Source organism: Ictidomys tridecemlineatus, chromosome 2 (assembly GCF_052094955.1).
Source record: "Ictidomys tridecemlineatus isolate mIctTri1 chromosome 2, mIctTri1.hap1, whole genome shotgun sequence".
Lineage (NCBI taxonomy): Eukaryota > Metazoa > Chordata > Mammalia > Rodentia > Sciuridae > Ictidomys > Ictidomys tridecemlineatus.
In genome coordinates, this window is record NC_135478.1 from 106194816 (window position 1) to 106216601 (window position 21786).

Below are 21786 nucleotides of genomic sequence, written 5' to 3' on the forward strand. Positions count from 1 at the left end.
AGGAGAGTGGGTGGGCTGGAGGGGCTCCGGTCAAGCAAACCAGCCAGATTAGAAAGACAAGCATCCCAAGTTTCCTCTCATAAGTGGAATCTAAAACAAGACCCCAAGTAGAAGGGGACTGTTGGGAGGGAAGGGCGGGAAGGACCACAGGGTCAGTCAGAGCATAAAGGCCCAGTTTTGACAGAAGTCATGAGACACGCAAGAGCCTGAGAGCAGGACCCATGCTCAGGACAGAAGCCAGGGCAGGAAAACTGTGCCATGTCCCCAGCTTTTCATGTGATGTCCTAGACATGAACAAAAGATTGTGACAACATTAAACAATTTTCATCAATAACATTTTAAATGATCAGTTCACATTGCCCTGCACAATAATGACAACAGGTAACAGTGTTAGAAGAACAATTTATTAATGGACATACAACAAAATATCTCCCAAAAATCTTTCCAGGAATCATAAGACAGAGGTTGAGTATTTCTTTTAGCTCCTAAGAAATTCTTAAATGTAAACACAAGGTATTTTTTTTAATGATTAAAAAGTTAATCTGCAAATGTATTTTTAAAACTCTGATTCCAAATAGGGACAGGAGACCTAGGCATGTAAATGTGTCCCCTGAAAAGGACTTAAACATCCAAAGTACAAATCAAAGAGCATGTGCACAATCCCAGGAGCCCGCCCGCCACCAGAAGACACGGCCACGGCAGGAGGGAGGCGAGGGCTGAGGCTGCTCAGAGGGACAGGGCATAAGAGTGGAGAGGTGTCCAGGGTGGGCTTGGACACCCCCACACAGGGGTGGCAGCACCTCTAGCCGGGTAGGGTGTCTCTTGCAGCAGCTGCCCCAAGACCAGCACAGAGTAGAGTCAGAATCCCAAGGCACCTGGGTGCTAGGAGGTCTACGGTGAGGAAAGACAGAAGCCAGAGCCTGAGGCTGGACGGTGTGCGTGGGTGAACAGGGAGCTCCCTGCTGGGCAATCAGGGGCAGCACTCACACTTGGTGACAGAATCAGCACGTCTATCTCAGGTCAGACCCAACAACACCAAGGGACAGTCAGGGCTCATATGCTCTCAGAGCATGAAGCTGCCCAGACGCTGGGCATCTTCATGTGCCCAGGACTGGCTCCTACCTCAATAGCTGTCCATTCACCCACTCAGCCATCCTACTCAAACATTAATAAGCAAGAAAACTGTTTAAGCATCAAAGTTTTAAACAGTTTTCTTTGAAAATTAACTTGGAGAGTTCCACAGACTATCAGGCACTTAAGAGCATTTAAGGCCAGGCGTGGTGACGCACCCCTTTTGATCCCAGCAACTCAGGAGCTAATGCAGGAATGACTGCAAGTTTGAGACCAGCCTCAGCAACTTAACAAGGCCCTATGCAACTTAGCAAGACCCTGACTCAAAATACAAAGGACTGGGGATGTGGCTCAGTGGTAAAGCACCCCTGACACTTTAAGTGTGGGGGGGGAAGGCTCTAAGTGATTTACACATTTATGATTTGTACATTTATATTTATGAGAATTTCTCAATGTCTAGGAATAATCTCTTTTGAGTTTTGAGAGTGGCTAAATTTCAGTCACATCACTGTCTTAAATTCAGACACCATCAATACAGTCAGGGAAACACAACCCTTACCTTTAATGAACAAAGAAGAGACCACTGTCTTTACAATGCAGTAACTAATAATTTATTCCTGTGAGTCCTGGAACAGGTAGAAATGAGCTAACTACACAGTCCGACTTTCCTGGAGGGCAGCAGGCATATCACACTCCCCAAGTCAAGACCCACAGAAGGCACCTGAGAGGCAGGAAGGCTCTGATGCCTACATTTGCTGTGGTAACAGCAACTCAGCACACAGCCATTGAAAGATGGCCCCAGATTATGACGCTTCCAATTTCCTTCATGTGGGAATATTTAACATATAAAAATGCGGTAAATGAAGATGTTAATATATTAAGCATTTAAAATTATAGAAATCTTACAAAACAACTCTGTGATAATAAAAATTATTTCTGTAAACAGGACATCAACACATATAGTACAAAAAGCCTCTTAATTAATAAACGTTACCTGGGAGAAGGGGAGAATAATCTAACGCTTCGTAACATGGAGTAACCCTAATTAAACTTGACCTGCATTCTCAACACTGCATATCTTAAGAATTGAAATTGTCAATAATTCCTTATTTCAAGGCCACTGAAGCAAGCATCACACTGTCAACTCTGCGGTGTACCATCTGGAGCCCAAGGCTGTGTGGCCTGCGTCACACCCTTGGGCGCAGGTGTTTTCAGCACACGACGTCCCACTGTGCCTGTCTCCTGGCTTCACCAGGAAGAAGCCAGCACCCAGCACAGTACAGGGTCTGAGAGTCACTCAGAGCAGAGAGGAGGCAGACTTTGTTGAAGACGTGCTCAGTCTCCAAGGATAAACAGCTCCTGGGATGTGGTTGCTATGACAATGTTGTTGCTAGGATAATTCCAAGGATCACAAGCAAAATAATTACACAAATAATAATGAACATCATTTTCTGTAAGATAAAGAAAAACATTAATTTGCAATATATCAAAGAAATCAACAGTGTCATCTCCTAACAAAATCCTGATATTTGGGATAGTTTAAAATAAAAGACCATTATTAAGAATCCCTACAGATCAGAGAAAAGTAGGGAACAAGGAAAACTCCACAGTCAAAGTATTAAGTTGGGGACATGCGCTTATTAGACTAAACCAATTATTAATTTAAAATATGTGCTATTAAAGCAACCATTTGCCTCTGGAGGGGAATGGTGCAGTGCGGCTACCTGTGTGTAATAATAGGTCCTTTCCTTTGATAAATACTTTCCTTTGATTAAAATAAATTCCAGAACTGCTGTTAATTGGATATATCATACATCTTTTTAAAAGCTTGAATCAATTTATTTCTCATTGACTAAAAAAATCCCATTTACCCTGTTTTTCATCTAAGCATGTGCGTGTGTAAGAGATCAACCAGACACTGACTCGGTCCTCCACAGGCGTGGTCTAGACGCAGGGCAGGCACAACACAAGGCACTTTCCTTCTGTGAGCAAGCATCCTCACACAACAAAGTTGAACCACCTATAGGTGGGTCTCCCGCAGAAACCCACCTGAGGGAGAAGCAAAGAGAGGGAGGCCCTGGATTCCAGCCCCAGCACAGGAAAGGATGGAAGCAGGAAATAAGTAAATCCCATCTGCTGAACCTGGGCAGCTCCAAATTAGCAGCAAGCTGAGAGCCGTCAATTATAGCAAGACTCATGAAGCTACCCAAGGCCAGACCCCCAGGCACCTGCAAGGGAGCTCTGGGCCAAGGACCTGTGGACACCAGATCCCTTTGGATTTGGCACCCCCTGTCCGCGCGGGGTGTGGATTTTCTGACAGTGTTGTGCCTCGTCGTCCCCTATGTCTCACTGTGAGCTCCAGCTGGCACCCTCCTCGAGCACCTCTTGCCCTGGCCTCCCATCCTTCCTCCACAGCCATTTGTCCTGCGCCTCAGGACCTGTGACTGTCTCTGCCTGGAGCTGCCCTGGGAGCCCCCTGCTCTGGCCCTCTCCTGCAATTCTGCAGCTGGTGCCACACAGGTGTGCACTTCCCTGCTACATCTGGCTTGCAAAACGGTGACTTTTAGGGAGCAGGAATTCAGGTGTACGCCTGTACCCCACGTCCATGTATTTAACAGCCATCTCATCTAAGCTGGTGAAGGGCTGGCTCTGCTGCCAATGGTACCTAAACCTCGGGGCCCATCTCTTCCCGTGTAAGGCGAGTGTCTCTTCTGGGCTGCAGAGCTCTCAGGATCAGGCAGCTCCAGAGAGAGACCTGGGCCCTGCCCATCCCACAGGGCAGGCAGGTGGAGTGCCTAGACTCTAGGAAGGCATGGACAGGATTTGCTTGAGGGTGAAAGAAAAAAAGGAAATGCTTTTTTCAAAAGCATAATTAGTGTCATCAATCCACCTTCATGTCCAAAACTACGTACATGAAGGAGGTCAGTTTGTGCTCCTTCTTACTTATAGGCACTGGGCAAAATGGCCAGCTGGCCTGAGGTACAGGTTCAGCCCCACTCCCAGGGGGGCCACGCCAAAAGAACCTTCTTTTACTCAATAACAACACTCAGAAGCATCCATGAAAAGCAGTACATCTCAGTGGGCCCAAACAAGAAACTGCAACTTTAGCACAAACACATTCAACTATCAAGGGGCTAAAAAAGTACAGCTCATATTTTAGAATTATGAAGCTATTAAAAATACCATTATTTTAACATATGCCATTTTTCAACAAAGCCAAGAGGAAAGCATTAGGAAAGAAAGACACACAGAAACAGGCCGAGTCCTCCCACATCTAGAGAACAAATGCTGGCAAGAGCAGCAGCCAGCGCACACTGAGGGACACTCAGCAGGGCCTCTGGGCCTGCGCACCTGTCAGATCCAGACTGCAAAAGCTTCTCATCCTCTCACTGCAGCACTCCCAGAAAGCAGACCTCAGGGCCGCAGTGCCAAGTGAGGGCCCCGGCTCGGACCCCAGCACCACCAGGGGGAAACAAGCAAGGAGTCAGACTGACAAGCAGGAGGGAACTGGGCAGGACAGGATCCCTTTCTGCCCTGACCTTAAACAAACAGAAACAAGACACCAAGAGACCAAGCATCTGAGCCACCTTCCCGTTCCCAGCACCGCATCCCCATGCCCGGCGCCCTGACGCTCCAGTCATAGTCACCGAGCTCTCGCAGAGGAGTGAGTGATGGGAATGCCCAGGCTAACACACCAGGCAGGAAGGGGAACTCTAAGTGCAGAAGGAGCCCTGCACACAGAGCCTGCAGGCACGGGGAAGGAACTCAGTGAACAAGACGATGGCACTTTGGGGAAACCAGATCTCTACACTGACTCCTTGAAGAATGGCCATGCGTGTGACTCAACTCCTGCAGCTCCAACAGAGACCTGGAAACACACCTGCTGTGTGGAGAGGCTGGTGGAGGACCACTTCCAGTCAATGTTCTCCTAACTCCAGCTCCAACCTCCAATCCCACAATAAAATGAGTTTGTGTGTCTGACAAAGTGATTTTCAGTTGTTGACGTTATTCTAAAAGTAATGACTTAGGAGCTAGATTACAACGTTAAATGTTAGTTCTTAATGGAGGGTCATCTTCATTGGCACAGCTGTGGCCTTCACTGAAGGCCCCTGAGTTGGAGTGAGAGGTCCCAGCACCACAGGAAGCGGACCTGCATGGGCCTGGGCAGCTGCCCACATGCACATGGTGGCAGTGCTCAGGGCCGGGCGGTGGCAATCCCTGAGCAAGGGAGGGAAGGAGGAGTCAGTGGGTTAGTTACTTACTGCTGCCCTGTCGGGGGCAAGCGCCAGCATCAGCCACACCGTCACTTGCCAACTGATAAGCCAATGATTAGAGCAAGTATGGCGACCACAGCCACTGCCACAGCAGCAATTATCCACTTTTTCTGTCAAAGAAAAGCGACTGGTTATCCCATGGTTGGCTGCACATCTCCACATTAAAGATGCATGTTCCTGGAGACAGGATGGTCCTCAGAACTAATCTTATACTCTGTGTTGCAGGAAATCGGCTGACTCCTGCCAGGTAATTTTCGGTTCTCGAGAGTGACGTGATTTACAAGATCAGGCTGCACAGAGACCAAATGATCAGTCACTCGAGGACACTGGGTGCCTCGATGGGGTGCCGCATAACCCCATAGCTTCTGTACATTTCTGACAGACAGAAGTAGGTGATTTTCTGTGTGTACAAAGCCACACAGCCAGTCCCAGGCACTGGGAACAGGCACCCTGCCTGGGAAGCCCTGCCTTGTCTTGCCTGTGTTGTAGGCAGTACGTCATCGCTGCTCCCAACACACCACAGGGACATGACCATCCACGGACACTGCCTAAGCTCGGGCACTGTGCAGCCCCCAGGGTAGCCCTGGATGTCAGCAGAGGACACGCTCAGCAGCAGGCAGGACAGAGCAGAGCATGGAGCAGCTGGGGGTGAAGGCAGCAGGCTGGGCAGCTTTGGCTATCAGGCGTTTCATCCAACAAACAGGGGTGATGTCGGAGCCATGCCTGGCACACAGGTAACCTGCTGAGCCCAGGCAGCACACAATCCGGCTTCTCCGCAGCGTGAGGAAGCGTGTGCCACATCCCCACCCTTCCTCTCTGTGAGCCAAGCTGCCCACGGACACCTCCCTGAAGGGGCAGGCTCAAGTCATGGAGACAGGGAGGAAAGTCAAGGTCGACTGTGTGCCCAGAACTAGCGGGGCACTTCATACCTGGACATCCCCCTCAGTCCATGTTAAGAGTCAGTGTCTTAAAGAAGGGTGACACAGAACAATGTGGGCAACCACACCTTACACTTCGAATCTAAGGAACACACTCAGCCAAGCCAGCAGGGGTGCCAGGCTATGCCTCTGCGGTTGCCTCTGTGCACACTCCAGTCGACCCCACTGAAGAGAGCCTCTGTGGACAGCCCACGGAGATGCCCCAGCCCACACTGAGCACATGGCCTCTGAGGGCGAGTGGAACTGAGAAGCCAAACAGCCCTCCGAGAAGATGAGCGTGACAAACATCCCACGCAGACTGGTGCTCCATGCTGGGAGAGGGACAGGCAGCCTGGGCACCACACACCACAGTGCTGGGAAAGAAACGAGCAGCCTGGCCAGCACACACCACGGGCGGTTCCTAGACCAGTTTCGGGGTTCCTTGGAAGAGCTTGTGAACTATACATGAAGTGACACTTCTAAGATTCAGGTAAAGATGTCGAAACTCACTGACAAGCTTACATGCTCCTCAGCATCTGTCTGAATGCAGCCAAATGTGGAAATCCATACCCACTTGAGGGGCAGGCCTGCAGAGCCCTGAGCTGGCTAGCAGCTTTCAACTATGCTCTGGGAACACCCATCCCAGGCAAGAGGGCACCTGTCTTTGAGAAAAGACAGGTTCTTTCCTCCAACCAATTATCAAATAATCTGAGTGAGGAATAAATGTTTACTGCATAAAACATGTAACCAACGACTCCCAAACTCCCAATCCCATCAGTTAGCTCCCTTCAAATAACACCTGGGAAACAGAACTCAGGGACTGAAGCCTGTGCTCCCTGCCACGGGTCAGTGGTGGCTCCATCCAGTGAGGAGCTCCTGTAACTGAGAACACGCGTGGCCCATACTCCACTTACCTGCTGTGCTTTAAGACTGTGCTAATGATCACCAACTTTCAACCAGATATCTAGGTAAGGGATTGTGCTCCTGGCTCCCTCTCCAGCAGACTTACATGACTGCATCCCAACTTGAACCCAAGCCAGAGAGAGCCACCTCAGTGGTCAGAGACCGAACTCACCCTTCTGGCTTTGCTGTGGTATTTAAGGGCTTTCTTGGTCTCCTCTTTAGCATGTTCCACATAGTCTGCAGCATTCGTCACGTTTTTCTCTATGTTGTTGATCATTTCACCCTTAAAACACAAAATTTCAACCTTAGAAGACGTTTTCAAAATGACTCACCTATGTGTCTTCAGAGAGCCACCAAACAGTCTTGACACAGACACGATGTGCATGAGATGGACGTCACGTCTGCGTATGTAAGGAAAGTGAGAGGGAGGACACCGTGAATATGCAAAGCAAAGCCATCCCAACTGGATCGCATTCAAAACCAACCAAGGGAGCAGCAGAGCTGGCGACCAAGGCACGGGCAGGCACCAGGCAGGCCCGGCAGTGAGCCCCACAGACAGCAGGATGGGAGGGGGAGCTCTGGGTCACACAATGCTTTACCACTAGCCTAACAGTCCACACAAGGCCAGCAGCTTTCCAATAGGCGGGAGCCCACTGCTAGTCCTTGGAAACACCAGGAAGCTAACCACAGCTGTGTCTGACATTCTTGACTGAATGAATGAACACACACACAGCCCGACCCCTTCGGGGCCACACAGGCCAGGGGGATGCGTTACCTGGGTGCTGTCCTCCAGGAGACACCCTGCAGCAGAGACGAGCCAAGTGCTGAGGAGGAGGGAAGGCAACTCACCACCCACGCGTCAGCCCCCAGAAGCCCTGAGGTGCACTGGGACTGGAGCACGCAGCACAGCTCCGACAGCCCCATGGGGCGAGAAGCTCTCCTAGCGGTGCGCGAGGCGCTGCGCCCGCACAGGACAGTGACAGTGACAGCCTGGGGTGTCCTGGAGTATCTACAGCTATAAAGATTAAACTACTGTTCTTACTGTATCATGTACTCCCTGAAATAAGACCCCAGCCGCCACCAGACCCCTCTCTAGTTCTTGAGCCCTGTCTGAGTGGCAAAGGGTCCACCCCAAATCAGAAGGGTACCTCTGCCCACCCATCCCTGGCTGTGGGTTTCTTGTGGCAAATGCACGGTACTGCAGTTTTCCACACAACTTTTTATGATAAAACTCCTCAAAATAAACAGGGCTCTTTAAAAGGCTGGTGAGGCGCATGGGAATGACCTGTGTGTGTGAATGGTTCCCCACCCCGTCTTGGCAATCCAGGTGGTCACGGAAATGACCCAGTGTCAGCCTTCTTGGAAGCATGCATCCTCCAAAACACTCTCAGTAAGGGAGAAGAAGCTGCTCAGAAGGGCTGGTGGAAGGCTCCAGCCTCACCTGGGGGCAACTGCCCTAGGCAGGGCTCTGAAGGCCACTGGGCAGTCCAGACTCATCCCAGGCACATGGCTACACGGAGTTCACCTGCTATGATGGCACTTCTCTCCAGTGCTCCCAGGGGGTCTCCCCACCCTCCTCTGCTCTCTGCCTGCACGCAGGGCAGACCAAATGCTGTGGGTACAAGCCTATCTGCACCGTGGCCTGTGTGCCCCTGATGCTTACTCCTGCAGACACTCCCCATGGTCACTGGGATGTGGCTCTCAGAGGAGACTTGAAAGTCTATGTGTTCAGAGAGGAGAATCCACATCCCTGGAGCTCACAATTTAATCAGACTGGTATATTTCCTTCCTTTGGAAACACTGTTCTATGTAGCTGTGTTCATGCCATATGTGTTTATATAAAAATTTATATTTACACATATAAATGGATATATACATAAAAATTTAGTATTTACCTTAATTTTTCTAAATTTTACAAAAACATCTGCATATTTCATTAAAAATTCTCCACAAGCAGAAAGTCTCTGTTGCCTCTGGCTGTCTAAACGGCTGTATGGGACACGAGCACACCATAACTCAATTTACTAGACAAGCTCCCTGCTGTTGGAACCTTGAGCTGTACCCAGCATTTCAGCATAACACTTTTTTTATTTTTTTAGTTGTTGATGGGCCTTTATTTTATGTATGTATATATGATGCTGAAAATTGAACCCAGTGCCTCACCCATGCTAGGCAAGCTCTCTACCTCTGAGCCCCGGCCCCGGCCCCAGCCCTCAGTCACACTTAACACTATAATTAACTTTTGAATTTTGAGATTAGCTCCAAAATCATGTCTGTTCTGCATAAGAGTGGGCTCAAAGGTGAGACCTGGCAAGAGGCACCTGGTTAAAGAAGGTGCCAGATTACCTGGGTCTCCACAAACATGGCCATATCCATAAACATTTCGTGCAGCTCCCGGATGCTGGTCTCCAGCTTCATGATGTCCTTGTGGCGTGACTCAATCTCATTCAGAGCTTGTCTAGTAATTTGTGAATCTGATATAATCTTTAAAAACAAAAATAAGAATATGAATGAGCTCCCAACTAGTCTGGAAGTCACAGAGAGGAAAACCTATGTGGGTAAGGATGGGGGCAGCTGCCGGACTCACATCCGAGGTGAAGATGGACGGCTTTCCACTCTCCAGCATCTCCTCCAGCTCCTCGTCTGTGGTGGTCCTCCCGGCTGAGAGGTGACAATGGAGACCACGCTCAGGGTGTGGCGTCACTCAGAGACAAGGCTTTCAGCCTAAAGTCTAAACCCTGACTGAGGCACCAATGCTTTGGACAGCTTTTCTACCTCCCCATGCACCTTCCTAGGCAGCTGTTAACAATGCCACCTGGAGAATCAGAAGCATGGGGCAGCTGTGTCAGGGTGGGGTCATGCAGCCGCCTGTCCTGCCACACAGCACTAAGTCCTATGGAGAGGACAGCAGGGGTTCCTACAAAGGGGGCGGAGCTAGCGCAGCAGGTCAAATGGAGGAGCAAACTGTGAGAGGCCCATCTCCCATCCACAGGGTGGGAGGGGCTCCAGGACAGAAATACTTAAACACATAATGAGTGAAGTTTCCGAATTAGATTAAAACTTTCGACTGGGGCTATAGCTCTGGCAGAGTGCTTGCCTAGCATGCGTGAGGCACTTGGTTTGATCCTCAGCACCACATAAAAATAAACAAATAAAATAAAGGCATTCTGTCAATCTATAACTAGATTAAAACTTTCAAAATTTCAATAATCAGAAAATAAAATACACTTGCTTAGAATTTTTTTGGTGTAAATAAATGACAGGTTTGATTGATTCAAGGTCCAAGAAGCGCGAGGAGAGGCCTTTAGTTTTTATGACATTGGTGACAACAGAGATGGAATTAGTAGTTTGGAGTGAAAGTACTTTGCAGTGAGGCCTCAAGGAAAGAGGAGGGGTTTTTTTTTCTTTTGTAGTGCTGGGGCTTGAACCCAGGGCCTTGTGCATGCAAGGCAGGCTCTCTACCAGCTAAGCTATGCCTCGAGCCCAAGGAAGCATTTTCAACAGTTTTTCTTACTCACTTATTTCCAACTGGCGCTGAATGCGTCCTTTGCTTCGCTCCCGAAACAAAGTCTGAGCTTCGTTGTACTCTGTCATGACTTCCACAAATTTTCTAGACAGTACAGAATGCTAACATGAAAAAGAAATCAATGAACATACAATTAATATATAAAATGATTAAAATTAACATATAGCATATAATAAAACCATTATTCTATTAAATGGTCTGTGAAAACCTTATAGTTCAGAAACTCATACTATTTATGCTACTCCTTCAAACGGTAAGTAAGAATAGCCAAGCGGTGCCCTGTAACAGAACCTATGCAAGCACCACGTACACCACCCTAACTTTCATAAACAACTCCACTGTCCACACGTGTCCACCGTGCTTCACAGAGGTTACGACTCCCAGTCACAAGCCTTACTAATGCAGAGCAAGGCTGAGGGCAAGCAGGCTGGCCAGAGCTCATGAGCTGCAGCACCACTGTAGGGAGGGCTCTGCACTCTGGTTCCTCTCTGAATAGCATGGATCCACTGAAGCCAAGACCACACCACTGACAGAGCTCTGCTCACAGAAGAGAAGCCCACTAAGGGCTGAAAACACTTCTCCATACGGAAAAGATGTCATCAATAAATGACACTACAGTTTCACACAAAAATGTCTTGAGGATAAACACGACAGTAAAGACAGAATTAGTTTGAATTTGAAAGTAAAATGACTTACTCTAGGCTGGGCATGGGACTCAGTGGTAGGGAGCTTTCCTGGCATGTGCAAGGTCCTGGGTCCAACCCCCAGTGCCACACACTAAAAGGTTCTACTCTTCACTACTTCAATCTAAGTAAGGCTGAAAATCAAACCTGGGTTTTTCGTATCCGAAGATCCACAGATGTTCGATTCCCACTTTCATCCTGATCAAAACTTTGCTCAATGGCTAGGAACAAACAGGACAGAGTTATTTTTTAAATTTAAAAAACTGAAATATTTTGAGCCTAATCTCAGCTGTTTTTTTCTTACTCTTTGAAACATATCTTCTCTTAAAACTAGAATAGGCTGTCTTTTAAAATAATCCCCTGGAAAGACTGTCCATCAAGAGAGATTGTTTTACTACTCTTAGTAAATATGTATGTGTGGCTATCCATGTGCACAGAAAGACAACCATACATCTCAAAGACAGTTGCCATGGAGTGGGAAGGAGAAATAAGGCTGGAAGAGGCACAGGGGAAGCCAAATTCTTGCATATGTTTTGTTTTATAGATTTTACTTTAGAATGACATAAATACTTCACATAATTATAAAGCAAAATTAAATGTTTTAAAAAGCAATCTCTGGTTGGGCCTGGTGGTGCACACTTATAATCCCACTGACTCAGGAGAATCATGATTTTGAGGCCAGCCTCAACAACTTAGTGAGAACCTAAGCAACTCAGCAAGACCCTTTCTTAAAATAAAAAGTGAAAGGGCTGGGGTTGTGGCTCAGTACCAGAGCACCTGCTTAGCATGTGTGAGGCACTGAGTTCAATCCTTAGCACCACATATAAATAAATAAAATAAAGGTCCATTGACAATTAAAACATTTTTTAATTAAAAATTAAAAATAAAAAGGGCTTGGGATATAGTTCAGTGGTCAAGCACCCAGGGATTCAATCCCCAGTGCCACAAAAAAAAAAAAAAATTGCAATCTCCAGAATTAAAGGAAAATGAATGAAATAAACCTGACTATAGATCAAGTTATTTAGCGACATCATCACACAGAAAAGACCTATTCAAAGTGACTTAAAACCCAGGAATTTGACTGTATAGCTCATTAAGGTATATGTAGGGACAAACAAGTGACCAAAAAATTAAACCCCTGCCAGGCATGGTGGTATACACCAGAGATCCCAGCTACTTGGGAGGCTGAGGCAGGAGGCTCACAAATGCAAGCCAGCCTCAACAACTTGTGGTATTACCCTGTCTCAAAAATTTTTTTAAAAAATTTTTAAACAGGGTTGGGGATGTAATTCAGTGGTAAAGTGTCCCAGGGTTCAATCCCTGGCACTACCAAAAACAATCAAAACAAAAAGTGCTGAGGCTGGAGCTCTGTGGTAGGACACTAGCCTATCATGTGTAAGGCCCTGTGTTCCATCCACAGCAACACAAAAAATTTAACAAATGACTGTCTTAGGTGCTCACACTCTTTTTTTAATTAATTTTTTTATTTATACATGACAGCAGAATGCATTACAATTCATGTTACACAGATAGAGCACAATTTTTTCATATCTGGTTGTATATAAAGTATGTTCACACCATTTGTGCCTTCATACATACAAAGATGTTGTGTCTGCCAATAACTAAAAAAAAGAAAGAAAGAAAGAAAGAAAGAAAGAAATCATGATTATCAAAAAAAAAAAAAAAGGAGGTGCTGGGGCTGGGGCTCAGCAGCAGCACACTTGCCTGGCACGTGTGAGGCACTGTGTCCAATTCTCAGTACCACATATACATAAACAAAATAAAGATCTATCAACAACTAACACACACACACACACACACACACACACACACATTAAAAAAAAAAAGAAAGAAAGAAAAAGGAAGTTTTGTTCACTGCAAAGACCCAGAAGAAGGGGCCAAGCCACTGGCGTGTCCAGCAGTGCTAGCCCCATCGGCTGGCCCTGGCTCCTGAGTATCGCTCTCAGCTCACTGAATGGCACGGTCACCCCAGGAGCAGGGCTGGTCCCGGTCAGGCACAGCAGGCACACATCTGCTGCAGCACATCTTTCTCCAGACCAGGAAAAGGCAGCCTCTGTTTGATCCTGCCCAAGCCTGGAGCCGGCAGCAGCCACGGCTATAACACTGAGTGTCACGGTGGCTGCTGTCCTCAGACACCTGCAGTGTGGCCGGAAGGCCATCAAGCAACAGCACAATAATGCTAAGTGCTTCAGCCCCTGGCCATGAGTCAGTGCATCCAAATACACACAGATGCTCTAAAGAGGTCACAATTTTAATTAAAAAACTGTGAGGCAGAGGGGCTGGGGTTGTGGCTCAGCAATAGAACACTCACCCAGCACGTAGGAAGTGCTGGGTTCGATCCTCAGCACCACATAAAAATACATAAATAAAATAAATGTATTGTGTCCAACTACAACTAAAAAATAAATATTTTTTTAAAAAGTATTTTAAAAAACTGTAAGGAAGAGAAAAGCAACAGTTCACATTCCCACCATCAATAATCATACATAAGACTGCATTTAAACTTAGGGGCCAGGGCTGGGGCTCAGTGTAGAGTGCTTGCCTAGCATGTGTGAGGCCCTGGGTTCGATTTTCAGCACCACATTCAAATAAATAGAATAAAGGTCTATTTACAACTAAAATAAATATTTTTTAAAATAAATAAATAAATAAACAAACTTACACTTTAACTTGGCTCGAATTCTGTTAGCAGTTTTCTTGATTTCTTTGTTCAGATCTTCAAGCTCATCTTTTATTTCTTTAAAAATGTAAAAGAAGGCACTGAGCTATAAAATTCGACGAAACTAATGTCCAATCAATTTACACAAAACAATCTCCATGGCAGAGCTTCTTTTTCCTTGAGAAGACCCACACCTTCAGGGCTGGAGACACAGCTCAGTTGGCAGAGTGCTTGCCTCGAATGCTCAAGGCCCTGGGTTCCCCAGCACCAAAACAATACAAAACAAAACAAAAAACCTACACTTTCAATGGCAGTTCCCCAAGGGTGGCCCACGGCCCAGCTGCCTTCAAGTCAGACCACAGGGCTCAGCCACCACACAGCCCTCAGTGCCAGAGCCTTCTCCACCAGAACCTGGGAGGGGGCACAATTCCAGCCCCCGCCCATGACCTGATGAAACAGGTGGCAGAGACACTGCTGCCTCCCACCACAGGGCAGTGGCCAGGCACTGTGCCTGCCCCTCCTCAGGACCTCAGTGTCCCCACTGCCCTGAGGCAGGCCTGGCTCCTAGAGCCTCAGGAGCAGATCAGGGGCCTGGTTCTTCTCTGTGAAGGTCCCGTGCCAGCAGCTGGCTGACAATCAAACAATTCCCAACAGTGACTGAGAGCGCCACAGGCCTGCAACTGGGAGGCTCACCCCAGAGGCCAGTCCTGGTACAGTCTGATGGAAGAGCAGAAAGACACACAAAGCGGGCAGAACTTAACAGACAGCAAGGGAGGGTAGGAGAATTAGCCGAAAGGCCAAGGCCGCCTTCAGGAGGAGGATCCTGCAAGAGGGAACAGAGGTTCTGCAGGCTCCCAACACAGCAAGAAGATCTCAGGCAGCACAAGGCCGGGAGCCTCTGTGGAAGTGACCAGAGACAGGCCAGGCCCCAGAGTTTCTGGTTTCTTCCACAAGCAGTAGTCAGCACTGAAGTTTTCAAAGCAAAGGAAGAGTTCCAAAAAGCTACACTTTAGAAAGGTTATCTGTTACTAGATTAAACCAGAAAAACCCAGAGACTAAAGCACAGAGACCATCTTGCCCATGGCCTCCTCTGTGAACACCTTTCCAGAGGCCCAGGGGTGCTCCTCCATACTGCCCAACCCACACCTGAAACGCATGGGGTGCTTCTGCTCCTCACAAAGACTGGAGAAGCTACTCGCATCCGGAACCAGGAATGGCACTAGATGGTACCACTCAAAAAGAACTGACCTGCAAACTTTCCAGAGGGACATGGCATTCACACAGGAATCCACTGTGCATTAAGGAATACTTTCATTTGTATAATTCCAGCACACAGTAGATCTTCAGGAGTCCACTACTGTGAGACTGGAGGGAAGGCTGACCTCTGGAGATGTCAGCAAGAGCTATTCTGACTACTCTTGAAAACTACATGAGAAGACTACTATTGCTGTCTGCACGGCAACACCCAGGAGCCTGCCTGTCCCCTGGGTCTGTGGATAGCTGGAGACTCAACTCTCCCACTTCCTCTCTCCCTCCTGTTTGACCTGGCAGGAATCAGGGCCACCTGTTTCTTTGGGAACAAAGGACAAGAAGGGGACAGGAGCCCTTTGCTAAGGCACCATCCTGAACTCCTTCTCCTAGGACTCATTACTGGGGTAAGGGGGTAACCGTACTTTGCTTTTTTAAAAAATTGTTTTCAGTTGTAGATGGACACAATGTCTTTGTTTCATTTATTTATTTATTTAATGTGGTGCTGAGGATGGAACCCAGTTCCTCACGCATGAGAGGCAAGCGCTCAACCACTGAGCTACAATCCCAGCCCCGTACTTTGCTTTTTAGAGACCAAGTAAGCTTCTGGACATGGCTTCCAAATCTGGGGTTCACACCCGGTCACACAGCAGACAAAGCAGCAGTTTTACCTAAAGCCCAAAAGAAACTTCTCTGAAATATCAATAGCTCTGAATTCATTCAGAAAACAGTTATATCTGCTCTTAGTGGCAAAAAAAAAAAAAAAAAAAAGCTTTGGAGGCAACATTACTCAAAAGAATATCTGGTCTTTAGACACATGAAGTCTCCCTAAGAACTGAGCAGAGTGGTGACAAACGCCACATACAAAGTTACCTGGGCACAAGTGTCAGACCAAGCAAGGCCACACAGGCATCTGTGTGGCAGGACCCCCCCAGTCACTGCTGCGCTGAGGACGCCAAACTTTCCAAGAGGAGACAGCCACAAAGCAGCCCACAGATGTGCGTGGCCTCAGAGCGTGTGTCACCAACCATCTAAGTCCTTGGCTGGGCTCCAGGAGCACATTTTGGGAAACATTCTATTAAGTCAGAAACAGGACACCTACTGAGCCCACAATATCATTTTATAAGACACGCAAAATCTTATTAAAAAATGTATTCTCTTTTGATTTAAAACCAAGTTCTTATTTTTCTAGTGCACAGATACTAAATAATCTAATAAAAAGCATACTTTAACAATTTTGCCCCATAATGGCAACTGGATTCTGGCTTGTGGCCATGGCTCGCATGGTCGTCCACACACAGATCCAGGGGATACTGCACTGCCAACAACCGCAGCTACCTAAACTCACTTGCTCGAAGCTGTCTGCAGCAGACACTGCGCACACACCTCACAGGAGCTTTCCCACAGACCCCGAGCCCCTCTAGGCCTATCTTGTCCTTCCACGGGCTCTGACAAGTAAAGGCCATTTCCAGACCCCTACCTCCTACTAACTGGCCTGAATACAAAATTCTGTCATTCTTGTCCAAAAGTGCCAAGACATGGACTTCAGGTCGAATCACCATTCTGCAATGTCATTTCAATGCTGCTTTGGATCTCACACCAGTGGTCCTCCCTGGATGGACGCTGGGCCACTCGGAGATTTGGGGATACTGTGTGGAGGCATAGACACTGGAGTTCATGCAAGCACCTCGCTCCACCAACTGTGATGCTAGAGCTGAGGCCTGTGCTGTAGGCAGCAGGAGAGAAAGTAGAGACAGACAGACAGGCTTTCTTACAGCCGACAACTCACTTCCTTCTGGGTTTGGAGCAGAGAGAATGATGCTATGGTTTTTCTTCACATCTTCCACATACTGAGCTACTTTGGCTATGCCATTCCTGATCTCCTCCACCTAGGGGAGACACAAAAAGGATCACCTGGGGCGAGCACAAACTTTCTATCACTTTTCATTACCTAAAAAAGGAGGAATAGAGGGGAAATAGTTGAATAAATACCACATAAAGAAATAAGAACCTTTCCTATTCGTGATATCATTAAAAACAGAGCGAGAAAGGTATCATATCCCTGCATTTTAAGATGAGCGTCGATACTCACCAGCAAACTCTGCAGACTATCAAGCCCCAGGCATCACTGTGGGTAGTGCCAACACGGGCCCAGCCCTCGTTGGGGAGGGGTGCGCCCTGCAGAGTGCCTACAGGAATGTCCTCCTGGGGATGGCTTCGGCTCACATGGCCAGCCTTTCCTGTTCATTACCTTTGTTCTCTAAGTGGACTAAACTGGTCAACATTCATTTAAAACCTAATGTCCCCATTGTAAGATCTTTCCAGGCTCCACAACGGCCCTCCAGATCAATCCCAGGATCTGTGAACGTTACTTCATACAGCAAACCACCCTTTACCCATGTGACTTTGAGATGGGAGATTGTCCTGAGTCATCCAGACAGGCCCTGGACAGGGTCACAATGTTCTCAGGGAGAAGAGGATGGCGAGCTGGCTATGGCTACAGGAGGGACAGATGACTACTGAGGTAGGAGGCACATCTACTGGAAAACAGTCATCACAACCCATTACACATGGTGGCCCATGTCCACATCCCACTCCTGGCACGGGGAACACATCCTTTTACATGGCAAAGGGACTCTGAGTTGGGAGATTATCCTGGATTATCTGGGCCATCCAATGTAACCACAAGAGGCCTTCCACGCAGAACGTCAGGAGGAGACAGGATGATGGGATCAGGCTGACAGGTGTGCTGGGAGGGCAGAAGAAAGGGCTGCAGGCAGGCAAGGACTTCAGGCACCTCCAGGGCAGGAGAGGAAAAGACAGGGCGTGCTCTCCTGCAGCCTCTGCTGCGCAGCCCTGGCCACACCTACTCTTCAGCTTGTGTGACTGCTGCAGAATGCTGGACTCTGGAGCTGTAGAACAATAAATCTGTGCTCTTTTAAGCTCTCAGGTTTGTAGTGACTTGTTACAGCAGCAATACACAAATATTATGTACTAATTTAACATATTTTTATGGGAAAAAATATTTTCCCAAAAATAAAATCAGTGAAAGTGACTGACCTTTTTTTGGTAGATCTATTTCTAGTCTGGTGGAAGGCAGTGTGACTCTCTCTTAGCCTCTTGTGTTCAGTGTGTGTCTCTGAACACTGCCTCTGCACCTCAGTGGACAGCAGGAATGAGGGTGGACAACACTGTGGTATTACTATAAAGGTAGTTCTGACCACAGGGCCTCCTGAGAGGGCCTCGGGACCCTAGACTGAACTTGGAAAGTCACAGTATTAACAGTCCAGCACACAATTTTGCATTTTAAGAGCAGCTGTTCCTCTAGGCCAGGTGTGCTTACACAGTGTCTGCATGACAGCATGCACTTTGCACTTATTACTTATATCATGTAAAAAATGCTATGATTAAAACTCTTTAAAATGTTTCTATGTCATCATGAAGGCTATCACATTTCAGGGTGCATTTGCAAGTACCCTTTCTAAAGTAGCTTCAGAGTTATACAGCCACAGCACATGGAGAAGCAAAGGGAAGATTCCAGCCATGGAGAGTTCTGTGACACACCCCAAGGGGCTCCAAAGGAAAGGGAATCGAGGGCTGAGAGCTCCGTCCTGGGAGGAAGGCACCTTGGTGGCAGTGCCAGCTGCAACCCGCATGTGTGAGTCCTCCACACAGGGTCTCTCTATTATAATCATCTTCTCAAAAAGGACATCCCTGCCACTCAAGAGCACCGTGTCAGTCTTAACCACACACTGGTCATCCACAAAACCCTGTCTTCTGCAGTATTCTATGTTTTGCTTAAGATCTGAATGATATTTTCTATAAGTGAGCTTGCACTGACAAATATCAATTGCTTCTCTATTTGTCTAAGAAGTCATTTCACAGAAATAATCTGTGAAACAAAGCTACTATTTAACAAATGGAAGCTTAAGCTTATGTTGGAAACTAAAGGAATTCAATCCATCTCAACTGTCCCAAAGCATGAGTGAACTGCTTTTCCGGCAAACCTGAGGGCAATAGCAAAAATGAATTCTGACCAGATCAGCAAAACCCATAGTCTGGTGGCATCCAGTGAATGGCTACGTATCACCTTTCCTACTGTGTTCAACACTACTGAATGCTAAGGGAGTCTCTAAAACAATACATTCTTACAAAGAGCTGAGCACCTGGGTAAAGGTGTTGGAAACACCATAATTGAGTGGCAGAGAGACCCAAGGCAATCAAGAGTTGTCTCCAAGAAGTAAAGTCAGCAATCCAATCTCTTAATTTCTTCCTATAGTTCTTATATCTAACAATTTATTCTTATGTTTTTCCCATTAGGTAAAATTTGGAACTAACAAATACTTGAAAACCAGTGAGCAGACTTAAACAATCAAGAATTCTGGTTGAATCAGAGAAACCGTTAACTTTTTTTTTTTTTTTTTTTTAAAGAGAGAGTGAGAGAGAGAGGGGGACAGAGAGAGAGAGAGAGAGAATTTTAACATTTATTTATTTTTTCTTAGTTCTTGGCGGACACAACATCTTTGTTGGTATGTGGTGCTGCTGAGGATCGAACCCGGGCCGCACGCATGCTAGGCGAGCGCGCTACCGCTTGAGCCACATCCCCAGCCCCCTCGTTAACTTTTTATATATTTTTGTTTTTGCAACGCTGGGGACTGAACCCAACTCTCTGTGTGTTTTTATTAACACATTACGTATTTTGAAACCCATGTATTGATTGACCACTTTGTTTTAGGAGTTAACTGCAAATACTCGACCAAAGTCTGCCTAATCAACATGAATCCTGGAAATGAAGCTTCCACCCTGAAAAAATTCACTGAATGTTTCTTTTCTTCATGACTAACTAAGCATTTGTATTCTGACTGAGTTTTGAAAATTTGCAATTATAGATCAAATATTAAACCTGTTATAATCCTTGAAGCAGCAGTGGGGGAAGAGCACGCCTTGTGGGCTAGAGGGACGTGGTTCCCAAGGGTCTGGGTACTCACACCTGAGGCATGGCCAAGCGGCTACTGTCAGATCAGAGCTTCCACAATGGCCCTTCTGACAATCTTCCACAGTCTAAATGCCAGTCACTAGATCACTTACAATCTTTCTCCTAAGAGTCTTATATGTAAGCAAATATAGTTTTCCATCAGATCTTAAAAACATACCAAATGTTCCCTTCTAGCCCCAGGGAACTCTATGGGGATCTGTGTGGCTGTGGAGAACAGAGTGGCTGCTGGTATGTGCCGTGCTTGCTGAGTTCAACTCAATCTCTGCAGCTAGGACTTCTGCTTTCCAAAAGACTAAGGAGCCCTCAGGCCCTGTGAGAACTTTTAAAAATTTATTAAAGGGTCTGGCTGGTCTCCTGAGGGGGCTTGGAGCGGCAGGAAGTACTGTCTGGCACCATGAGCTCCGACTGAGAGACAAGTGTGGGCACAGTGGGCAGTGCCATGGCCCCACTCTGCCCAGGGCACAGGTCCCCCCGCCTGGGGAGGAGTCCTGCTGCTCGCTAGAGCAGCCTCACCTGCTATGCACACCCACCCTCACACCAGCTGTGAGCACAACCACCACTTCAACCTTCTCACTACCAACTAACATCTTGATAGTTGTAAAAATCCAAAGAACTTTCAAGTGCAAACAACAAGTTTTTAAAAATACAGTCATGCACCGCTCAACAATGGGACCAAATTAAGGACTGTTCCTTGCGTGCGCATAATGAAGCATACCTGACAAATCAGCATGGCCCGTGGGTCCACCATCAAACGTACAGTCTCCTTTGTCCAGGATATTCATGCAGTGTGTGACTGCACTCACTTTAATATCATCTCAAACATGGCAAGTGCATCATTACATCAGCATAACTGTGTTTAAAGAAAAAGGCTATGGCTAAGTTTCATCAAATGCTTTTACCTGGTGGAAGAAATCATCCATAAAATGGTCCTTTTCAACAACAACAGTCGTCTCTCCATCGTCATTTTTCCTACACTAAAATGGGAAACATAAAATGTAAAAATCAGATTTTTAAAAATTCTTACATAAGCACAAATAGTGAATTGAAATACAAAGCAATTCAGGACCCTGACTCACCACAGCACCAAAGTAACAAACTAGCAAAGTATTGCTACCCAGGACCATTTAATTCTGCAACTCTTTCAATATAACAGATTACAGTGGAAGTGAGGCGGGAAACATAGAAGCTCTGGAGAAAAACAAAGGCTACATTCCTCAGTACTGAGCGATCTAGTCAATGTAACTCAAACTAGTTTTAGATTCAAGAAGTGAAACTGTACTGCATATTTATATTTTCATAGAGTATAAAAATACTGACATCAGCTCTGGAGGCTGAGGCACAGAATTACAAGTTCAAAGCCAGCTTCAGCAAAAGTGAGGCACTGAGCAACTCAGTGAGACCCTGCCTCTAAATAAAATACAACATAGGGCTGGGGATGCGGCTCAGTGGTTTAGTGTCTTTGAGTTCAATCCCAGTACAAAAAAAAAA

At 46.9% G+C, this 21786-nt stretch overlaps 1 protein-coding gene across 7 annotated transcripts in view; it reads right to left on the minus strand.

Annotated features, from left to right (window-relative positions):
- Window positions 1-382: 382 nt before the first annotated feature.
- Stx2 (syntaxin 2) overlaps window positions 383-21786 on the minus strand; it is a 40855-nt gene continuing 19451 nt past the window's right edge. For 4 of the 7 annotated variants that reach the window (XM_078039403.1, XM_078039402.1, XM_078039401.1 and 1 more), the window contains 9 exons: window positions 21198-21272; window positions 17092-17191; window positions 14058-14132; window positions 11522-11595; window positions 10684-10792; window positions 9753-9826; window positions 9512-9649; window positions 7338-7448; window positions 383-2461 (listed from right to left, as the gene is read on the minus strand). In XM_078039403.1, coding sequence (XP_077895529.1) covers window positions 2369-2461; window positions 7338-7448; window positions 9512-9649; window positions 9753-9826; window positions 10684-10792; window positions 11522-11595; window positions 14058-14132; window positions 17092-17191; window positions 21198-21272 — 849 coding nt within the window. In that variant the 3' untranslated portion in view covers window positions 383-2368. Of the gene's footprint in view, window positions 2523-5333; window positions 5456-7337; window positions 7449-9511; window positions 9650-9752; window positions 9827-10683; window positions 10793-11521; window positions 11596-14057; window positions 14133-17091; window positions 17192-21013; window positions 21152-21197; window positions 21273-21786 lie in introns of those variants that run through there. The other 3 variants (XM_021733929.3, XM_013363372.4, XM_078039404.1) reach the window with 3 other exon arrangements.